The sequence below is a fragment of the Colletes gigas genome, unplaced genomic scaffold (genome assembly GCF_013123115.1).
Source record: "Colletes gigas isolate AHSC1104 unplaced genomic scaffold, ASM1312311v1 Colletes_gigas_Sc00006, whole genome shotgun sequence".
Taxonomy (NCBI): domain Eukaryota; kingdom Metazoa; phylum Arthropoda; class Insecta; order Hymenoptera; family Colletidae; genus Colletes; species Colletes gigas.
The window spans coordinates 825,454-844,808 of NW_025106635.1; the positions used below are offsets into that span (position 1 = coordinate 825,454).

The window sequence follows — 19,355 nt, forward strand, 5'->3', positions numbered from 1 at the left end:
AGATAATTTTTTTAGAACGATTTGAAATTTTTTAATTTTGTCGAAAAATGTCACACCTTCTCGAATTTTTTTCTCGAAAATGGGTAGGATTTCGGGGGTATGTCTGTTCATCAAAAATAATTGTAATTGACCCCCGCAACCGAAAATAATTTTTCCAGAACGATTTGATATTTTTTAATTTAATTGTTAATAACTTTTTAACGAAGCCTCCGTCAACAAATTGGAATTCTTGATTTTCGTCTTATTTTGGCCTCTAGAATCCCCCATTAAAATTTCTCCCTGGGGTGGCCCCGAACACCCTGTATATTTTCGCGCGAATTTATTCCGAAAGTCATCGCGAAGTGAAAACTTTGGGGCCCCGGATATTATCAAATATCGAGAACTATCAAAAATTCAGAAGGAACAACGTCTAGCTCCAGACTCTGTCTTTCCGGTGTTTCCGCGAAATCCATTAAATCAGCGCCATTTCCTCGCCAACCTGCCGATAAATCCATCCACCCAGCGCGTGAAATTATTACGTTTCGTCGTCGGTTTTCGTGCATTCGATCCAGCGTTAAACGATGCCGAAACAATGTGCGTCGTTTCTGTCGATTCTGTCGAACAAGAGAAGCTTCTTGCAGCGACGAGACGGTGGCAAGACTCGATAGAATTGTCTGTTAATCGAACACGATACTTTTTTTACCAATCGCGTCGATCGATTACTGTTAAAAGTTTCCCCTCCATTGTCCAACAAATTGCAAGGAAAACTTGAAGCGTAGCTCGAGGAGAAGGTAGGATCTATTTTATTCGTGGCGATAGAAACTAAGATAAAAGAATATACAAGTGCAAATTGAATTTTATATAGTAGAACATCGTTGCGTACTCGATGTTGGAACAATGACGAATTGCTAATCTCCATTTAACCTTGTTCTCTTAGTTTGCTGTGATTCACCAGCCAGCAGGAAATTACGCGAGTGTCACGAAGCATCGATAAAATTTCACGAAGTCTCTCCCGCGGAAAACACGCTGAAAGAGCGGAGAATTGATAGGCAACGTTTCCTAGAGCAGCGACGATGGCACAGTCACGGTATAATCGTGTATCGCGGAAAGTAGCAGGAAAAAATGAAGTACCCACCTACCCAGTTACTTACAATTAACCATCTAAACTGTTTCAAGTGCAACAAAGTTTCTTTTAGTAAAAGGATCTCTGTTTTCACAAAGTTGGAACAGTTGAAGTTCGAAGTGTTCGAAGAAGAAATTAAAAGGTTTCTTCATGCCCTCAAAAGTAAAAAAACGTGGAGGAAATCGTCGTCAGCCACAGGAGAATGAATCTCAGCGCAGAGGATGTATCCCTTTCCTGTCCAGAGCTTCTTCGTTCTTACGAAGTTGGGGTACAAAAAACCCGTTCCCTCGTCGGTTTTAGCTCCGTTTCGAGGGCCGAAATTCCAGCAAAAGTGTTACGAATGCTTATCGTAAAAGACAAAAATAGAGCCTCCTAAGGGGGGGGGGGGACAGATTTTCATGGTTCCGGTCTCGGGTAAAGTATGGCGAATGATCGTGTTTCGAGGGAGAGCAAAGCGAAACGGAAAGATAGAGGGATAGGAGAGACACATCGTACGAGAGTGACGCGTGAATGTACGCGTGTGTGCATATAGATTTCAGAAGGGGGCTGAAATAGAACGTTTTCAGGCTCCGAGCAGTCCACGCGACGGCCGCGTTTCTCGTATAAATACACGTGTGCGGTTACCTTGGAGGTTTTCTACCCTACGCGGCGCGAACCGACAGACGGGGAGGGTACGTCCGAGGCGCCACGACGCCTAGACCCGATGCCTGGCGTCGCACGCAACCGTCGAACGTTTTATCAAAAGATTCCTTGCCTCGACGCCCCGCGCTTGTTTGTACTTTTTCCTGGAAAAAAAAACCCCCGAGAGCCCCCGCCATTGCTCACGAATATTTTATCTTCATCGACTGTTTCTTTTCCCGAACTATTAGTACCGCGAAGTAGTAGAACGACGCCGAGAGACTAAGGGGAGAAACGCGTATTTCCGTATCTGTATAAAACAACCTATTACGCTCGATAGTTGATACCTATTTTTATTCCCTATTATTACTATATAAAAAATTAAGATTATTTGTATCGTATAGCGTCGAGAACCTCTCCGATTTCAACGACATTGTGATATTACGAAGGTCAGTCAAGGTCAGGGCAAAGGTCACGGTAGTAGATGGTACCGATGCGATTAACATTGATTGTCGTATCGCAGACTATAGCTCGTGGCACGCAACCAACCGGAGAAATGATAAAAATAACAAATTGTCAGTTCCTCGAATCCAAGTTGTTATACAGGGTGGGTGGTAACTGGCGGTACAAGCGTAAAGGGGGTGATTCTACGCGAAAAAATGAGTCGAAAATATGGAATAAAAATTGTTCGTTCGAGGCCTTTGAATTTTGATCTCCCTGTAGATCGTTGTCTCGATGGATATTGTTGCAATTTAAGTTCAAAAATTAAGTTAATAAACAACTCCATGACACTGGAAGTATTTATCAACGAGAACTTCGATCGAGACAATGAAACGAACGAAACATTTTTATTTTATATTTTCGACTTATTTTTTCGCGTAGAATCACCCCCTTTTCGTTTGTACCACCCTTTACTTTTAGTCGAATAAGAAGATACCACGACTGGGCAAGGGATCTTGTATACTAAACGGTATCCAGACGGTATCCACCCCTTCGCGTACCGGATGTTTTAAAAGATTGCGCCAGAAATTAAGGGCAACCGGAAGTGTGCTCGCGTCTGTACGAAAATACGAGGAACGTTGAAAGAAAGTGACTGGCGAAGACAAGCAAATCGGTGTACATACTTGTAATGGTAACTCACAACCCTAACAGTTAGCTGGGGACAGATTGAACGCGAGTCTGGAACCAGTGGGGAGCGTTTTACGAATTTTAGCACGTCGTAAACTCCATCTATATCGCCATAATCATTCAACAAGAATTACACGTGCTATGGATTTTCCGAACAGCCGAAGAATTTTCTGTTAATAACTAGACTGAGGATCTTTATGCAAATTCACATTTTTATTAATAGAATTAACGGAATAAGAGCTTTGTAGAGGGTTGTTTCAATCCCTAAATATAATAATTCGTATCTTTAAGTATTTCTTATATTTTTGTATATTAAATGCGTTGTGTAGTTTTTTGAGGATTAAAATGTTCCCATAAATGCATAAACATCCGCAGTCTGTTAATAATAAACGGAAAGAGCGTTGTCTTTTATTCATAAGATAGTTTGTACTGTCGTGTGCGTAATTGCTCGTTTGTCGCGGAGCATTAAAAAAATAATAAGCCCCCTGGATATCGGTTTATCGATCGTGGGTTGCATTCACGCGTACTGTATATCGCCAACTTTCATATTCAGGCATTTCGTAACACGCAAAGACGTTAAACGTCCTCTTTCACGCTTCGCTATAGCGTACCAAAGAGGGATGACCGATTTCAAGTTTAAAGAACCCAAGCAGGATTTCTTTTAAGCATTTTCGTCCAACGTTAAAATGTTAAAAAAGTTATTAAAGTAGCAAAGTTATTCGGGTGGTCAAGATTAAGTGTCTCGCCTCTTTGTACGCGTACAAATATTTAACCGGAACACACGTATCCTTAAGATATATTTGAGTAAAAATCTGTAGAACTGGTTACCGATTACGTCGACGCTAAACGCGAACGTGCTTGTCTGTTTCCAGTGGATTGAACTTCCAAGATCTGATGGCCAGACAGGGCGCTATCGATTCCCCGCCGAAAACTCCTTTTATTATGGGATCCGAGTGCGCAGGTGACATCGAGCAGGTTGGAGAGGGCGTGGAGAACTTTAAAGTAAGTAAACGAGCACGTTGCATCGGCTAACAAAAATTTCACCGGTTACATTACCTGGCTTTAAACATTTTTTCTTTATTAATAACCGCTGCTTGCAAATTTTTAGAAATATTTTCCAACTGCCTGAACCAGATTTTTTTATGGATCCCCCACACACACAGGCAAACTGAAAAAGCGATATCGTATTTTAATCGCAAACCAGATATTTGCTTTATTTGACTGGTGCAAATATTTATTTTTCTGCCCGCCAACAGGTGTTCGAAGGTGTTTAAAAACTTATATCGTTGGTAAATATCTAATTGTGATAAACAGGACACATGTATGTAGACATTCCGATTTTTGAACGGCCATAACATCTACAATAGTCGATGGGTAGCATTTTTAAACTTTGACAAAGTTTTTTTTTTTTAATTTATCCATGATCAATTCGTAACCAACAAGGTTTTTTACATTTATAGTGAATCGCTATTATATAGTGTTCGAATACACTAAATTGTACGTATTTGCCTACTGTGACGATATAATTTTAAATTTATTATTAATGTAAAAGTGGGGAAATTTCCAAAATTTCATATCGTTCTAAAAAAAATATTTTCAGTTGCGGGGGTCAATTACAATCATTTTTGGTCGATAGACATACCCCCGAATTCCTACGCGTTTTCGAGAAAAAAATTCGAGAAGATGCCTAAATTTTTCGGCGAAAAAAAAAATTTTTAAATCGTTTTAAAAAAATTATTTTCAGTTGCTAGAGTCAATTACAATCATTTTTGGTCAATAGTCATACCCCCGAAATCCTACCCACTTTCGAGAAAAAAATTCGAAAAGGTATTAAACGCCATTTATTTCACAATTAAATGGTTGTTCGGAAGTTTATACTAATTTAGAAAAACATTGCAACGTTTATATGTTAAAGGCTCGCGGTTTCGAACGTTCAAAGGCTGCTCGATAACGAGAGCCACTTGCTTTGTCGTTAATAATTCCTTCCTGGCCGTCGAGCCTCTCCTAGAGTAGCGTCTATGAATTCTTTATCAGCTAGTCAAGAGAGTCGTATCTTTATGTATAAAATACATAACTCCGTTGGTCCATTAAGCGGATTCTGTTAAGTATCGAATCTAGAGTGGCGTCAGAATTTTTAGACTTGACGTCAGCGGGGGATCTCAGAAGATGGACGTAGCCCTCGAGCATATTTTTAATTAAAATACCAACTGGGCCGGAAGACGGAAAACGAAGGAATTTACTTTGAATTATTTCAGCTTCGTTAGAATAGTTGAGAGATGCCTTTGCGTCTAGCATACCGGGAGCTTGGGACATTTAATCAAATGGCCTATTCAATTCATTTAATTTTTCTTTTATTTACAATTCACAATTCTCTCCAAGAATTATTTAAAACAGTTTCTTAAATATATTAGCTCAATTTCGTAAGCTGGTACGTTTAAAAAAAATCTACGATAAAGGGAGGGACGGTATCCTCCAGACAAAACATCGCTGCTTTTCTTTTCTGGTTCGCGTAATATTTTTCACAGAATTGTGAGTCTCCGTAAAATGTTAGACATCTTGCACGAAGATGACCGCGGAGAAATCGATAGATTCGTCGAGGAGGATAAGAGTACTTCTCCACCCTCTCTCTCGACAACAATTTGTAATCAATTATCATATCAAACGGTTGTTCTTTGCGCCTCGTCTCTCCATTATTTACCGATGCATGTTTCATAGAATCGTTAGTGTATATACCACTTGAAACAGAATGTCGAAACATGCTCTTAGCTGCGATAGAACTTGCAATTGTCCACGGTAACTATGAAAAGGAAACATGGCAAAAGATAGATCCTCTCGCCTACGAATTTTTCCTTTCCTCGCTGGAAAAGGAAGTTCTATAGCCCGGTTCTAGTTCCAGGAATCACTCTTGTAGGGGAGATTATCCCGTAAAGGGAGGAATAAACGGCACGAAACGGAGAGAATCGAACCGTCCCGTCTTCTACATAGAAACGCGACAATGCTGAGAATTCGTGGAAGTTTCCGGGATTGGGGGAGGGGGGGTGGGGGGTGTCGAGTCAGGGCGCGTCCACTACGTAAAAGGAAATTCGAATATTCCATCTTCACAGTGGCGGTTCTCGAGGGAGACTATGCATCGTGGCAACTTGAAATATCCATTTTGCAACGTTTTTGATACGTTTCAGACAATTCGATATCAACGATATATCGATAACTAGACTGCGGATGTTTATGCATTTATGGGAACATTTTAATCCTCAAAAAACTACAGAATGCACTTGATATACAAAAGTACAAGAAATAATTAAAATTAAATACGAATTATTATACTTACGGGTTGAGACAGCCCTCTGCGAAGCTTCTATTAATAAAAATGTGAATTGCATAAAGATTCGCAGTCTATCGATAACTTATGGATGATCGATGGCAGGTGCTCTCCACCACCGACCGGAAGTTGTCAGCAATTCTAGACCAAAGGGGGGGTGGGTAGCTATATCCCCGTAACGAATTTTACGGCGTTCGAGCAGTCGTGATGTTTACCCCCCGGCCTTGAATTTTTCACCCAGTAATCTTTCCACGAGGGTGGAGACCCCCACGGTACTTTTCCGAGTCCGTGACTCGAAGATTCCGCCCGGGAAAAAACGGTTCCTCTCCTCTCCTCGGGCGTTCGCTCGGGGGTGGTCTATTTTCGCGACTCGCGAAACTCCTCGAGGTCACGCGGGAGGAGAAGGGGGGGGGGGTGAGGGAGAGGCCAAGTTTAAGGCTTAGGGTCAGATATCCGAGCAGCACGTGTAAACGACCTGCTAAGGGAGAGGGAAATCTACGTAGTAAAGCTCTCAAGCGTTTCAACCTCTCTCTATCTCTCTCTCTTTCTCTCTCTCGTAGCAATGGCGCGCCCAGAAACTTACAAAACAGAGGACCTTCGGGTCAACGATTGTTAACCCTGCTTTGGGGTCTCCCGAACACTTTTACACTACCGTGTATTGTTTTTTTTTATTAATTTTTACTATTGTAGGATTTAAGGGGGGGAACCTCATGTAAATGGCCTGTTTTTCAAGAATTTTTTTGCACAGATTCATTTAAAATTTGAAGTATCATTTATTAACGTTATAATGTAAAGAAAAATATTTTTTATAAATTTTAATTATTAATAACAATGGTGCAATGGTGGCTTTCCTACCAATTTAAGCAAAACAAAAACATGCTCAAAAATTTCATTTTACATGAGGTTCCCCCCTTAACGAAGAGGATTTATTTGAGGGACAAATATACAAATCATATAATTATAGTAAACGAATTTGTAACACACAAATTAATAATCAGCAACAGAAATTGAAAATTAATAAATTAAAATCACATTAATTGACAACACAAATTAAAATCCCTTCTTTCTTCAACGAAACACTTTCGACACTTTTGCACGTAAATTAACATCGAACAAAACTACAGCGTGGCACAAATATTCGATACAAATCTACACTATTATCAAAAAATATATATCTATCATATTAAACTCCTGTGCACTTTCGTAACTTTCAAAATATGGGTTACAGAGAAAACTTTTATACATAAAAGTTGCATGGTTCGAAGGGATACCTATATACCAATAACCTCGTGATCCTCAGATCGTGAACATTGTTGTTTTATCCTTGGCTCTGGCATCACCTGGGGGTAATTGGATTCGAAAAATAACTAGACTTCTCTTCATTATCCGAGTCTCGAGAAGAGTTGTTTGATCGAAGTATACAGTGTTTGCAAGGACGTTGTTTTCCTTGGGGTTTCTCTTACATACAGTCTATTGCTCGATTCCCCCTAGAGATGCAACCCTTGCCTCCTCGAGAGAAAAATAGGTCAGAGAATAGAGAAGTTTTAACGAGATACCTGACGATGGAGGCTTTTGAGGCTCGTGAGGCTTGGCACGATAAATCGTGAGCTGATCGAGGAATGCAGTAACGGTTTTTATCGCGCGTTGAGACATTTGGCTACTTATTTTCAGGTGGGCGATCGAGTGGTCGCGCTTCCTGATCACAAAGCGTGGGCAGAGCTCGTTTCGGTACCAGCGACGTCCGTTTTCGCGTTGCCACCAGGAATGAGCTACCTCGACGCTGCAGCGATCACGATGAACTACACTGTTGCATACATTCTGCTCTTCGAGCTGGCCAACCTGGCGCCCGGGAAAAGTCTACTGCTTCACAGCGCCGGGGGCGGCGTGGTAAGTTCCCAATTATTTATTTTAAAACTTGTAATTCGTAATCTTTATATCGTTACTGAAGTTGTTGCACGTTTCCTGGAGTCTAGATTCTTTTGAACGGCTGATATCTAAAAAATGGATCGATTAGATGGGCCTCGATGAACATTAGAAGCACTTCTGCGCCGAGTCCTGTTTCTTGGACAGGATTCGCCCTTTATTTACCACCCATGGATCTAACGCGTTGAGTCTGTCGACTGGTTTACCGGATTTCGAAACAATACTTGCACCGGATTAGAGATCTACTCTCATTGGATTACTCCCGAGAATAATACGTCTCTCTTACTTGTTCGTTTAATCCTTTGCACTCCTATGTCATCAGTTATTATCTCAGGAGCTCCATTTTTAAAGAGATATCGTACACTTAAAAATTACAAAATACTACAATAGTGTAAATAAAACAGATATTTAATAGAATTTGTTTGCTCCTCTACTTGTTTAAATTGCTTTGCATTATGTTGGGAGCTGCTGGTAACAAAATTGAAATATAATTCGGAGTGCAAAGGGTTAATGGAAGGTAAAATAAAACGCGAAGGGATATAGTTCTCCGTTACAAACACAGTGATCTCTCTAATCTCTGTGTTTGTCCTTTTTTATATCTTCTTTATATGCATATTACATGTATATGAAGTAGTACAACAAAAAAAGCAAAATAAGAAGCGCGTAAAAGGCGAGGCCAGGCCTAAAGTGCCGCTATAAAACTCAATCTCATATTAAGTTGGGGTCTAATGGCATCGCGGAGCGTTAAACTTCTGCTTTTACAGCGCGCTACTAGGCTTATTATTATTAGACTGCGGATGTTTATGCATTTATGGGAAATTTTAATCTTCAAAAAGCTCCAGAATTTAGTTAATATTTAAGAATATAAGAAATACTTCAAGCAAGATACGAATTACTATATCTAGGGGTTGAGACAACCCTCTACAAAGCTCCAATTTCCGCAGTCTAATTATTACGATCGTAGTAAACGATTTAAAAGATAAATTTAAATATATTCGGTGTTCGTAAACGCGCTCTAATTATTCTATTTCCGTGTGCCCGCATCCGTGTGTTGCTTCAATCAATACCGATTCGTTGGCTACTTAAAGGTTAAAGAAAAGAGGGGGGGGGATAATATAATTCGTAAAAGAGATAAATTGAAGAGGGAATCGGCGATTGGTAAACGTAAACGAGATATGCAGGGTTCGAGTTTGTTGGCCCGCGAGAAAAATCGCCACCGAGTGATCCGTGAAAGCGGGACTCTTTCTCTTTCAATGTCGCCGAAGGAGAAGGCAATGGCTGGGGGGGGGGTGAGGAACGTCGGGATCAATACGGCTCAACAGGTTAGACTCGAAGCTAACTACATCGCTCCCGCGCAGCCCTGTACCGTTCGTTGGGGAAGTTGAGACGACGAAATCTGCGGGGGATGCTGCTACGGAAGAGCGAGAGAGAGGAGAGGACACGCTGGGGGTGTGAGGGTTGCCTGGCAACCCTTCGTTCTCTCATCGACCACCGTCACGGGCCGCGCCCGTCTGAGACCACACCACCACCGACACGTGCTATCCACTCTGCCCTTAAGCTCCGTTCACACGACCGGCTTAATTCGATTTCGCGTCTCCGGCTTCCGAACTCGAGACCATTGCTATTCGAGGGTGTTGTTTACCCGGAAACCGAGTCTACATTCGCTCGATATACTCGTCTATTGTCTACCAATCGTTTTAACTTGTATACCAAACGCGCGTGATACCTCTATCGCTCGATTCTATGAATTTTATTTTAGAGACATGTTCTATTTTACGCTAGATCGTTCCCTAAACGCGTGACTTCACCGAGGCAACATGTAGCTTGCGACGAAACACAATTTTATCAAGGCAACATTTAGACAAATTTTAGGAAATCGACGTTATGTAGACACTTGACACGTGTATTTGCCACACATTCGTTTGTTTCTTTTACGAAATAAAGAAATGATATTTGATATTGATATTGATTATTTGATATTGTTTCGTCGACAAGTAGCATGCTACAGGTCGCATAGTGTTGCCTCGGTGGAATCATACCTTTAAGAAGCGTTTCTTAACTTTTGCTCCCGTGTATGATCGATGTTTTGGTTGCACATTTTTTTAGGCGTAGCATTTAAATATGAATAGCTTTGCACAGGATGTCCTACTTAACTCGAGCACCTTAAATATTTCCGGTTGCTTTCGGGGACACGGCGAAACATTGCGGGAACAGTTTTTGGTTCGAAGGGGAAACTTGTATTTCAAGGTTGCTTTTTACGAAATTGCAAATTGTCTCGAACGCTTTTAATCGTTTGAATTTAAACGCGAGAAAGTTTAAAAGAAGCCAGGTTTTATTTGATTTTCGTTGAACCGGTAGCAGCGTGATGCAATTAGTTCGGTGTAAAGAAAATTGCAAAGTTGACCCGTTTCTACGACCGCTGGAATATATGCAACCCCTAAACTAATTAAATACACTCTCGCGTGGATACCCATTGTCTGCGGATTGCTTAAACTTGTTACGCAGTGTGTGCACGGCAGAGAGCTGGTTAAATTCGGGTTGACGGCGTTAACGAGAAAATCTTACATTTCGCGCCACTGATTCAACCCTTTGCGCTCGACGTCAGTTTTTATCTCAGGAGCTCCTTTTTCAAGTCCAAACCAATAGATAACAAGTAACAAACACGATCGTTTCGATAGAAAGCTTTATTTTTAAGTTTTATTTTCGTACAACCAGAAGGAAAACACAAAGATTGTGTATAAAACAAAAAATTACCTGAACGAAGAAGAGAAATTAATTTTGTTTAAATTGCCCTTTTTTTTATTAACGTAAATTTCAAAAGAAACACTTAAAAACTCTGGGAGCTGCTGGTAACAAAATTGAGATATAATTGTGAGTGCAAAGGGTTAATATAAAAATTGTTATTTTATTAATACTAAAGTTTAAAAAATGTTTGGAGACCGTCAGTCGTGTGTTATAAATTCGAGTGGACGCATCGTCGAGAAAATGTTCCGTTTGAGGTATCCGACTTAATTACAGCGCTATTGTTATTCGAGGCGTTGTTCGTTAAATAATTAAATATGCAGTCGCGCGAATGCCATTGTCTTCCGTTGCTTAAACTTGTTACGAAGTATGCGCGGTACAGTTTGTAAAACTCGGTAGACGCGTTAACGAGAAAATCTTTCCATTCCGCGTTTCTGGGATTTCTGGGTTCAAGTATTATTATTTAGGAAGCTGGCTAGCGAGTAATTAAATGTATATTCGCGCGAATTCCTCGAACTTGTGACTCGCGTGTATCGAAGAAATTTTATTAACCCTTTCGTTCTGACTGTATCGCTTTTGTTAACCAGGGGTGATGGAAGCTTCTTTCTTTTTTCATTAACTAAATAGTATAATGATTAAGGTGTTATTAACAGCTTCTAGAAATTAGGAATTGTAAACATAGAGGCACCGAACAAATATGGCGACTGAAAGAATGAAACTCTGGCTAGTAAAGTCACGTACGCGTGACAACAGCCGTCAAAGCGTTAGCAACGAAGCAAATTGTATTTCTTGCGTTGAGAAAGGCGTTTGGTTGTCCCGCGGAATGGAGAATATGGAGAAGACGGATCCCATTCGCAGCGTACAATGTCGGGGCGTCGCGACGCCGTCGTCCCGGTAAAACCGTGCGGTCGGGGGCCACGAAAACCGCACTTTTCTTCCCTGTCGCGGTATATATCATCCGGGAAAAGACGAGGTTCCCCGTTGGGCAAGCGAGTCACGTCCGCGGGAAAAGCTGGAAAAAGCACTTGACTCGAAAAATTACATTTCTTGATCACGTCGGATTTTTCCACTTTCGACCACCCGCGGAACTCATATTTCCCCCTCTCTGTCTACCTATACAGTTATCTAGTTTCTGTGAACTACAGACACACGCAGAGTCAGAGATTAAATTTTGATCGATATATTTAACCTCCGTTATATATACATATTCAGTAACAGGCCGATAAACTGATACACACAGTTTGCACGAACGAGGTCTTGAGTTATACGAGCGTTTTTTTACCCGGTGCTCTGCGTTTTCCAACGCGTTCGTATACAGCCTGAATAGTTTTTTTTCCCCCCCCATGCAGCACGCGACGCCATCGTAAAAAAAAAAAAAACGCTTATCTAACCGGGGAGCTCAAAGGTCTTCCGAGAGCACGTCCTTGTTTTCAAATTTCTTCTTCTAAAGTAGTATAGAAAAATATACTTCGAGACAGTTTTGGACAATATATAACACGGTTAACGATTTACAATTATGTTTACAAGGTAGTTACACGGTTTAATTATAATTTATGATTATGATTACACAGTAATTGCATAGCAATTACACGATAATCATAATCGTAAATCGTTGTTTGATTACACGTTGCCCAACGCTGCTTCCAAAGTATTTATCGTTAAAAGAATGTTCGTTTTATGAGAATAACCAGAATGGCGAGAAATAACTGGAAATAACGATAACAGGCAGATATCCTATTTAATAGAAGCAACAAGTGTTGTACATTGTATCGTTTTTAAATGAAATTTTTGCTAGAATAATGTTATGAAACTGGTACCAGATTATCTTTTGTAGTTTGCATTTTATTTCTATTCAAAGTTCTCCAACTCTTATTGGAAGATCTCTATATATACAGGGGGTGATTCTACGCGAAAAAATAAGTCAAAAATATGGAATAAAAATTTTTCATTTGAGGCTTTGTTTTCGAGAAAATCGGCTTTGAATTTTCGCTGTAGATCATTGTCTCGATCGAAGTTCACGTTGATAAATATACTTCCAGTGTCATGGAGTTGTTTATTAACTTAAATTGCAATAATATCCATCGAGACAACGATCTACAGCGAGATCCATTATAACAAAACATGATCAAGTGCACGTGTACTCAGCGAAAATTCAAGGTCGATTTTCTCGAAAACGAAGCCTCGAACGTAAAATTTTTATTCCATATTTTCGACTTATTTTTTCGCGTAGAATCACCCCCCTTTCGCTTGTGCCGCCAGTTAGCAACCACCCTGTATATTAATTGCCAGTTCGACTAATTATGTCATGGTTCTGCCGCGGTCGTTATCGTCGATCCAAGAGACGAATAAATATGAAAGAATGTATATTTCCACGGCTAGTTGAGATGCCCCTTTTATGACGTACAATTTGGAGCGGCTTCTTAACATTCTGGCCCGTCCTCCGCTCCCTTTCCCTTTTTGCTACCTTTTGCCTTTTTTCTCCCTTAAATTCTTATGCCTCTTTCCTGGGTCCTCTTTGGTTCACCGGGGCCCACAGGATCGGCCGTGTTATTGGGTATCGAATTCTCTCGACAACGCAGGCCAGGCCAGGCAGACAGAAGAGCGGTCAGCTCGATTCTCGGAAATAATGAATGCTGCTTCTGTTGAAAACTCTCTCCACTCCCGCTTCGTGCTCAATTTTTACCCCTCTCGAGGAAACACTCGAGGAATTAATGGGGTTACGTGTTTTAAGAGAACGCTGTAGAGTCTTATAGATCAGGATCCAAGCACCGTTGTTTACGTGTCTGCAAGTAAAGCTATTAATATTCATTTTAATCGGTTCTTTCTGTTTTAGGGTCAGGCGGTGGTTCAGCTTGCAAAAACCGTCAAGGACGTGACCATCTTCGGTGTGTGCAGTAAATCAAAACACGAGGCTCTGAAAGCCGCTGGCACTATCGACCATCTATTGGAACGGGGCACAGATTACTGCAACGAAGTCAGAAAGTAAGCGTGGCGACGCCTGGTCGGGTGTTTTTTAAACTACCTTATTCACTTGTCTCGATTCTTATCGCAGGATATCCCCCGAGGGCGTGGATATAGTTCTCGATTGCCTCTGCGGCGAGGAATGCAACAAGGGATACGCGTTGCTGAAACCTATGGGGAAATACATCCTTTACGGGTCTAGTAATGTGGTCACCGGCGAGACGAAGAGCTTCTTCTCGGCGGCGCGATCAGTACGTGATGTATACCACTCGATTATTCTGTTACCTTTCGCAGAGATAGATGTGCATCGTTTCTCGCGATATTACCCACCCTCCCTGGGGAGCCAGACTGTGTATTCCAGAGACAGGCATAATTGAAACACCCGTTAAATACCGAGCACGATTACATCAGGTCAATCGGAATGTTCCGTCCGTTTTTTTGCAAAAAGTAAAGGTTTTTTCCCATCTTTCTTATCTGGCTGAAAATGCAAGCATATCCTTTTATACTTTTATGCGCTGAATTTTATCGAAAGATGTCAAAACTGAAAAGTTAACCTCTCCTTAGACGTTACGATCAACGACAGTTCTAGCTTCGGCTACTCGACACCAGATGGACGACGAAACTTTACGGTTAACCTAATATTAACGATTTAATCGTTTTCCAGTGGTGGCAAGTGGACAAGGTGTCGCCCATAAAGCTCTTCGACGAGAACAAAACGCTGTCCGGATTGAATCTTCGTCACTTGATGTATCAGCACGGCAGCCACGCGTTCGTACGACGAGCAGTGGATCGAGTGTTCACTATGTGGAACGAGGGTAAGATAAAGCCGATGGTGGACTCGACGTGGGCATTGGAGGACGTGCCGGAAGCCATGCAGAAGATGCACGATCGCAAGAACATCGGCAAGATCGTTCTGGATCCGAGTCTGGAGCCCAAGCCGAAACCGGCGACGCCCGCAAAGGGAAAAACGAAGGACAAGAAGGCGGCGAGCCAAGAGGAGAAGAAAGCGTCGAGCGTGGAGTCGGAGGAAGGCGAGAAGAAGAAGGAGCCTGAATTGACAAACGGAACGTCCGAAGACAAATCCGATAGCGGTAAATAAGGAATAAATTACTCATTGATCGAAAGATTAGTCGTCGATTGCTCTTTTTAAATCAAATATATTAAACCACTACCGTTTGACTTCCCTATCTTAAATATATTCAGTATTCTTTCTTTGATTTTAGATTCGAAAGAGAAAGAATCGAGCTGAATCAGCAGTAGCTGATTCGATTATGCGTATATATATTTACATATAAATATATATATAATGCAAAAAGCGAAACTGATATTCCACAAAGATCAAGGATCCTCAGATAAGTACTATTTCATTATTAAAAAAAAAGATAAAAAAACGGATCATCTGCAATTGTTGCCACAGGTCGTGGAAGTTGAATTTGATCCGAACGATTTATTGAAACGATCTCCGAAACATCGTACGCGGATGACGAATTTTAACTTGTTCTTCGATGAAAGGCAAACTGGAATTAGAATCGAGCGACGTTTTACGCGAGTGAAATTAATGAATTTTTTAAAAATATGTCTGGTTTCGTTGAAGTGGGCATTCGTTTGAGCTCGATCGGATTTAGTAAAACATGGCTCGTTTCCTTCCAGGAAAGAATATCTGCATGCTTCTGTTCTCCTCTCGTTTGTTTGCGCTGTGAGTTCGAGGGAATCGTGAGTGAAAGTGGTGCAAAAAAAAATGGAAAAAAAAAAAGAGAAAGAAAGAAACACAAAAAAAAAGGAACGAAAAAATAAAGAATGAGTAACACAATCATCCCCCGTGTGCGAACAAGAAGGAAACAAAGATAGAAACAAACGACAACCAAATACAAATATCAATTTCGACGCGGTCCACAGTAGTTTACAGAATATAAAAGAACTATTATTTTTATTTTTTCACACTGACCAAAACGAATTGATTTCACATAGAGTGAACGCTTGTTGCACGCCAGATTCGTTGGGCAGTCTATTTAAAAGGTAGCGGATTGGTTTTATTTTTTAACGTGTTCTTTCGACGATTTTCATCCACCGGACTACTCGTACTTATCAGAAATATCGAGAAAATGAAAGAAAAAGGAGGAAAAACATTGATAAAAACCGCCCAACGATCCTGCGCTGGCCAGCAAATCGCTACTTTATTTACTCGCATTGACTACTATTCGCTGCTGCGATACATATATATGCAGTAACATTTTACACTACTATAATAGTACCATTTATTGTAATTTAATAGAATATGGTAATCTAATTGAGCTTTGAGGGTGGGAATTGCGTAGAGAAACGATAGAAAGAGTGAGAGAGTGAGAGTGCCCGCCTAAAAGCTGAAAGGAAAAGCGACTGTATATTACTCTTTTACGCGTGTCTCCTTTTTTTTACTTTTTATCAATGATGTTTTTACTCCCGTCTTTTTTATTATCAAATATTGTCAACGCTACACCACCACGTAGTTTGAAAGTTGTTTTTTAACGAGAGAGGATGGTCTTGTATTCCTCTTAATCATTTTAGATACGTGTGTCTCTAAATTCTGTGAAATCGATAAATATATCATAATTGCTACTGCCATAGCGCCCGGACACAGTCGGCGAGAACGTTTGTAAAGAGAAAAATCGACTTTTGCAACGATTTACCAACGATACGCCTCTGTTGCCACGATAAATCGTTTGTCAGTTTAAAAAATTTTCCATACAAAAATAGGGTAGCGTTTTAAAATAATAATTTTACTTCTTTTGACTATAATTCTTTCAGGCTGATGTCTGGGAATGAATCTCATTTCGATGATCTATTCGTAACGGAGTACCTTCCAAAATGAAACCAATTTGTAAATCGAACTTTCTAATTTATATTGTCGAGTGCAGATCTGAACGGTTGCATGAGAGGTGCACGCTAGCGCAATTTATTTGTTGAATCGGAACGAACGAATGTTTTAATGATGTTGAGAGGAAAAAAAAAAAGAAAACGATGATGTCGCCGATCTTTGTCATCTTATTAGGTGAAACTCGAGATTTTTACCTCGAACGATGAAAAGAAAAAGGAAAGAAAATAGATGGAAACGGAATGAAAACGGCTCGGTAAAAGAGCGGCGCGTTGATGCAGAGTAAAATGCATATCTCTCCGAAACGGTTGGAACAATTTTTATGTAGCTCGATTCTGTTAGAATTTGATACTAGCTCTGTATACCGATATATCTATATTATAAAAGATCACTATAACGAAAAGTTGCGGACGAGGGGGAGCTATACATATTATATATAAATATAAATATAAATAAATGAGTAAATAATTAAAGTAAGCCGACGAACGTGTCGTCTTCGTGGGTCGTTGTTGGTCGACGCGTAAAAAAAAAAAAAAGGTGTAAGAACTATAAGATTTATTAACTATATTAACTACTATTACTGCCGTATCGAGTCTCTCAGTCCAAAAAGTACCACGGAGTACTTGCAATCTCATCAAGAACTTATATTATATCGATTTCTGTAAACGAGAAATGGCAATGCAAACGAGAAAAAAAAAAAAAAAAATGAAGAGTAGGGAAATAGATAAGCTCCGCGGAGTAAAAAAGGTTGACTGTGGCTACATATTTTGAGACATCTTTTAAACACGTAAGAGTACAGCCGATGATAAATTAAGTTCGACACGACGTAAATCTCTCTGCGCGAGAAACAAAAAAAGAAAAAAAAAAAAAAACATGGTACACGTTTATTCATATACACGCGACGATACACATCATATTGTATATTTTATGTAAGGCTTTAAATGTTTCATCAAATAACTCTATTATATTATAATATATCTATATATTTGTATCGATCGTTTTCCCTATCCTGATTATTGGTTTAGGTCCGGAATATTGTATCAACGTCCTGGAATGTCTGTAATTAATATCCGGCGTACATTCCGAATTAGTTAATCTTGTCGAACAACTGTTACCAAAGAGGTACGCGTGCAGGGTGTTTGCATCGCTATTGTCTAATAACATTCTTGGGAATGAATGGCATAAAAAAGAATTTTACTATTTTTTTTTTTACAAGAAATGCTACGATTATTGGAACGTTTTTAAACCAACGCATTTCTTATAAAAAACAATCCCAAATTATTCCAGTTATTTCGATGAAAGATGTTTAAGCGATGCGAACACCTTGTATATAGGTCATTGGCCAGCATTGCTCATACTAATGGTAACAGAAACAAAGAACGAGGGAAACTGTTTAAGCTGCCTTGTGTACAGAACTGCTTTAAATTGTCACACGAAACGACACAGCAGCTCGTCATAAAACAATCGATCCAACGATCTTTTTGCATTTATAGCAGCCGGGCCTTAGTTACAGACACGCACTTTCGAATCTTTACCTCTCGATCTTGTTCGAAGCTAACATTATTTTTGCGCCGTTCGACGTTTACAAACTTGTTCCTGCATTTTTTTTTAAGCGAGAAAACTGACATTTGTGCTCGGAACACTTTCAGTACTTATTTCTCGAATCACAAACGTAATCTAAAGCAAGATCAAGCGGTAGAATTGCAGAGATCGGTCGATTTTAATAGACTGTTCGATATGTTGTTCAGCACTCCGAGCGAACCCTCGTCTTACAAAAGAAACACGAATCATTTTACGGCCATCTTGACCTAATGTAATTTAACGTGATGAGCAAAAGTTAATTTGTTTGTCGAAAAAATTGTATCCTTAAAAAGAAAAAAAAAAGATGATACCAAACGGCAGATTACAGGTTATTTAACTACGATCGAACGAAGGGTTCACCGATAATAGGACCAAATGATATAATTCCGTTGCCCCGGATAGAAAAGATGCGGTGACGTGTAACGATCTTTTTTCCCCGACTTTTTTTACGTATTTTTTCCGTTAACCGAGACCTAGCTGTCATCGTGGGAGAACAGGACCTACAGTTTCGCAACGTGATACATCATATAATTATGTGTAAAATTGTAAAATTCGTCTTGGGGGGGTCCAGGCGAAAGGGCACGTGTTTTCTTTGCTCCCCGGAATGTTCTTTTGACCCTTCCGGATACGCCAGAGGGCGCTCGAGAAGGAAAACAAAACATTTTTCGCCTGTTCTCCGAAAGCTCGATATATAGATTGTATTTTTGGCTTATTATTGTAAGACTGACTATGTTGCTATATTAATGATTGCTTCGAAAATATGTACAGCTGTGTTTGGCTCATTCATCCTAGTACTTGTCCTCAGTTCTTCTGACTTATTTGACCGGTCGTTTTTCTACGTCGAACCTATCCAACATGTGCATAAACGCTTATGGCCGTTAGGAAAATATACCGAAAGTGGTACCAACATATGCAAACATACACAGACTGTTCATTTGAGAACGTTACACCTTAAAAAGCATTTGATTATAAATATCTAATTACTTATTGCCTACCCATTTCAATAAATATAAGTTTACTGTAGAAGGGTAATTTACAAACGAGAAAAGGTTGTTAAAAGTATTTTTATTGTTTATCCGTATAAAGGTTATAAAACTTAAAAATATATTCAACACACGTTAAATGCTTCT

At 40.0% G+C, this 19,355-nt stretch overlaps 1 protein-coding gene across 1 annotated transcript in view; it reads left to right on the forward strand.

The window, feature by feature from the left end:
* LOC122395645 (synaptic vesicle membrane protein VAT-1 homolog-like) overlaps nucleotides 1–17,492 on the forward strand; it is a 31,669-nt gene extending 14,177 nt beyond the window's left edge. Inside the window, exons 2-7 of the mRNA XM_043393404.1 lie at nucleotides 3,721–3,850; nucleotides 7,839–8,054; nucleotides 13,666–13,814; nucleotides 13,885–14,044; nucleotides 14,458–14,884; nucleotides 15,017–17,492. Of these exons, the coding sequence (XP_043249339.1) occupies nucleotides 3,721–3,850; nucleotides 7,839–8,054; nucleotides 13,666–13,814; nucleotides 13,885–14,044; nucleotides 14,458–14,884; nucleotides 15,017–15,042 (1,108 nt within the window). The 3' untranslated portion in view covers nucleotides 15,043–17,492. The remainder of the gene's footprint in view (nucleotides 1–3,720; nucleotides 3,851–7,838; nucleotides 8,055–13,665; nucleotides 13,815–13,884; nucleotides 14,045–14,457; nucleotides 14,885–15,016) is intronic.
* The last annotated feature ends 1,863 nt before the right edge of the window (nucleotides 17,493–19,355 follow it).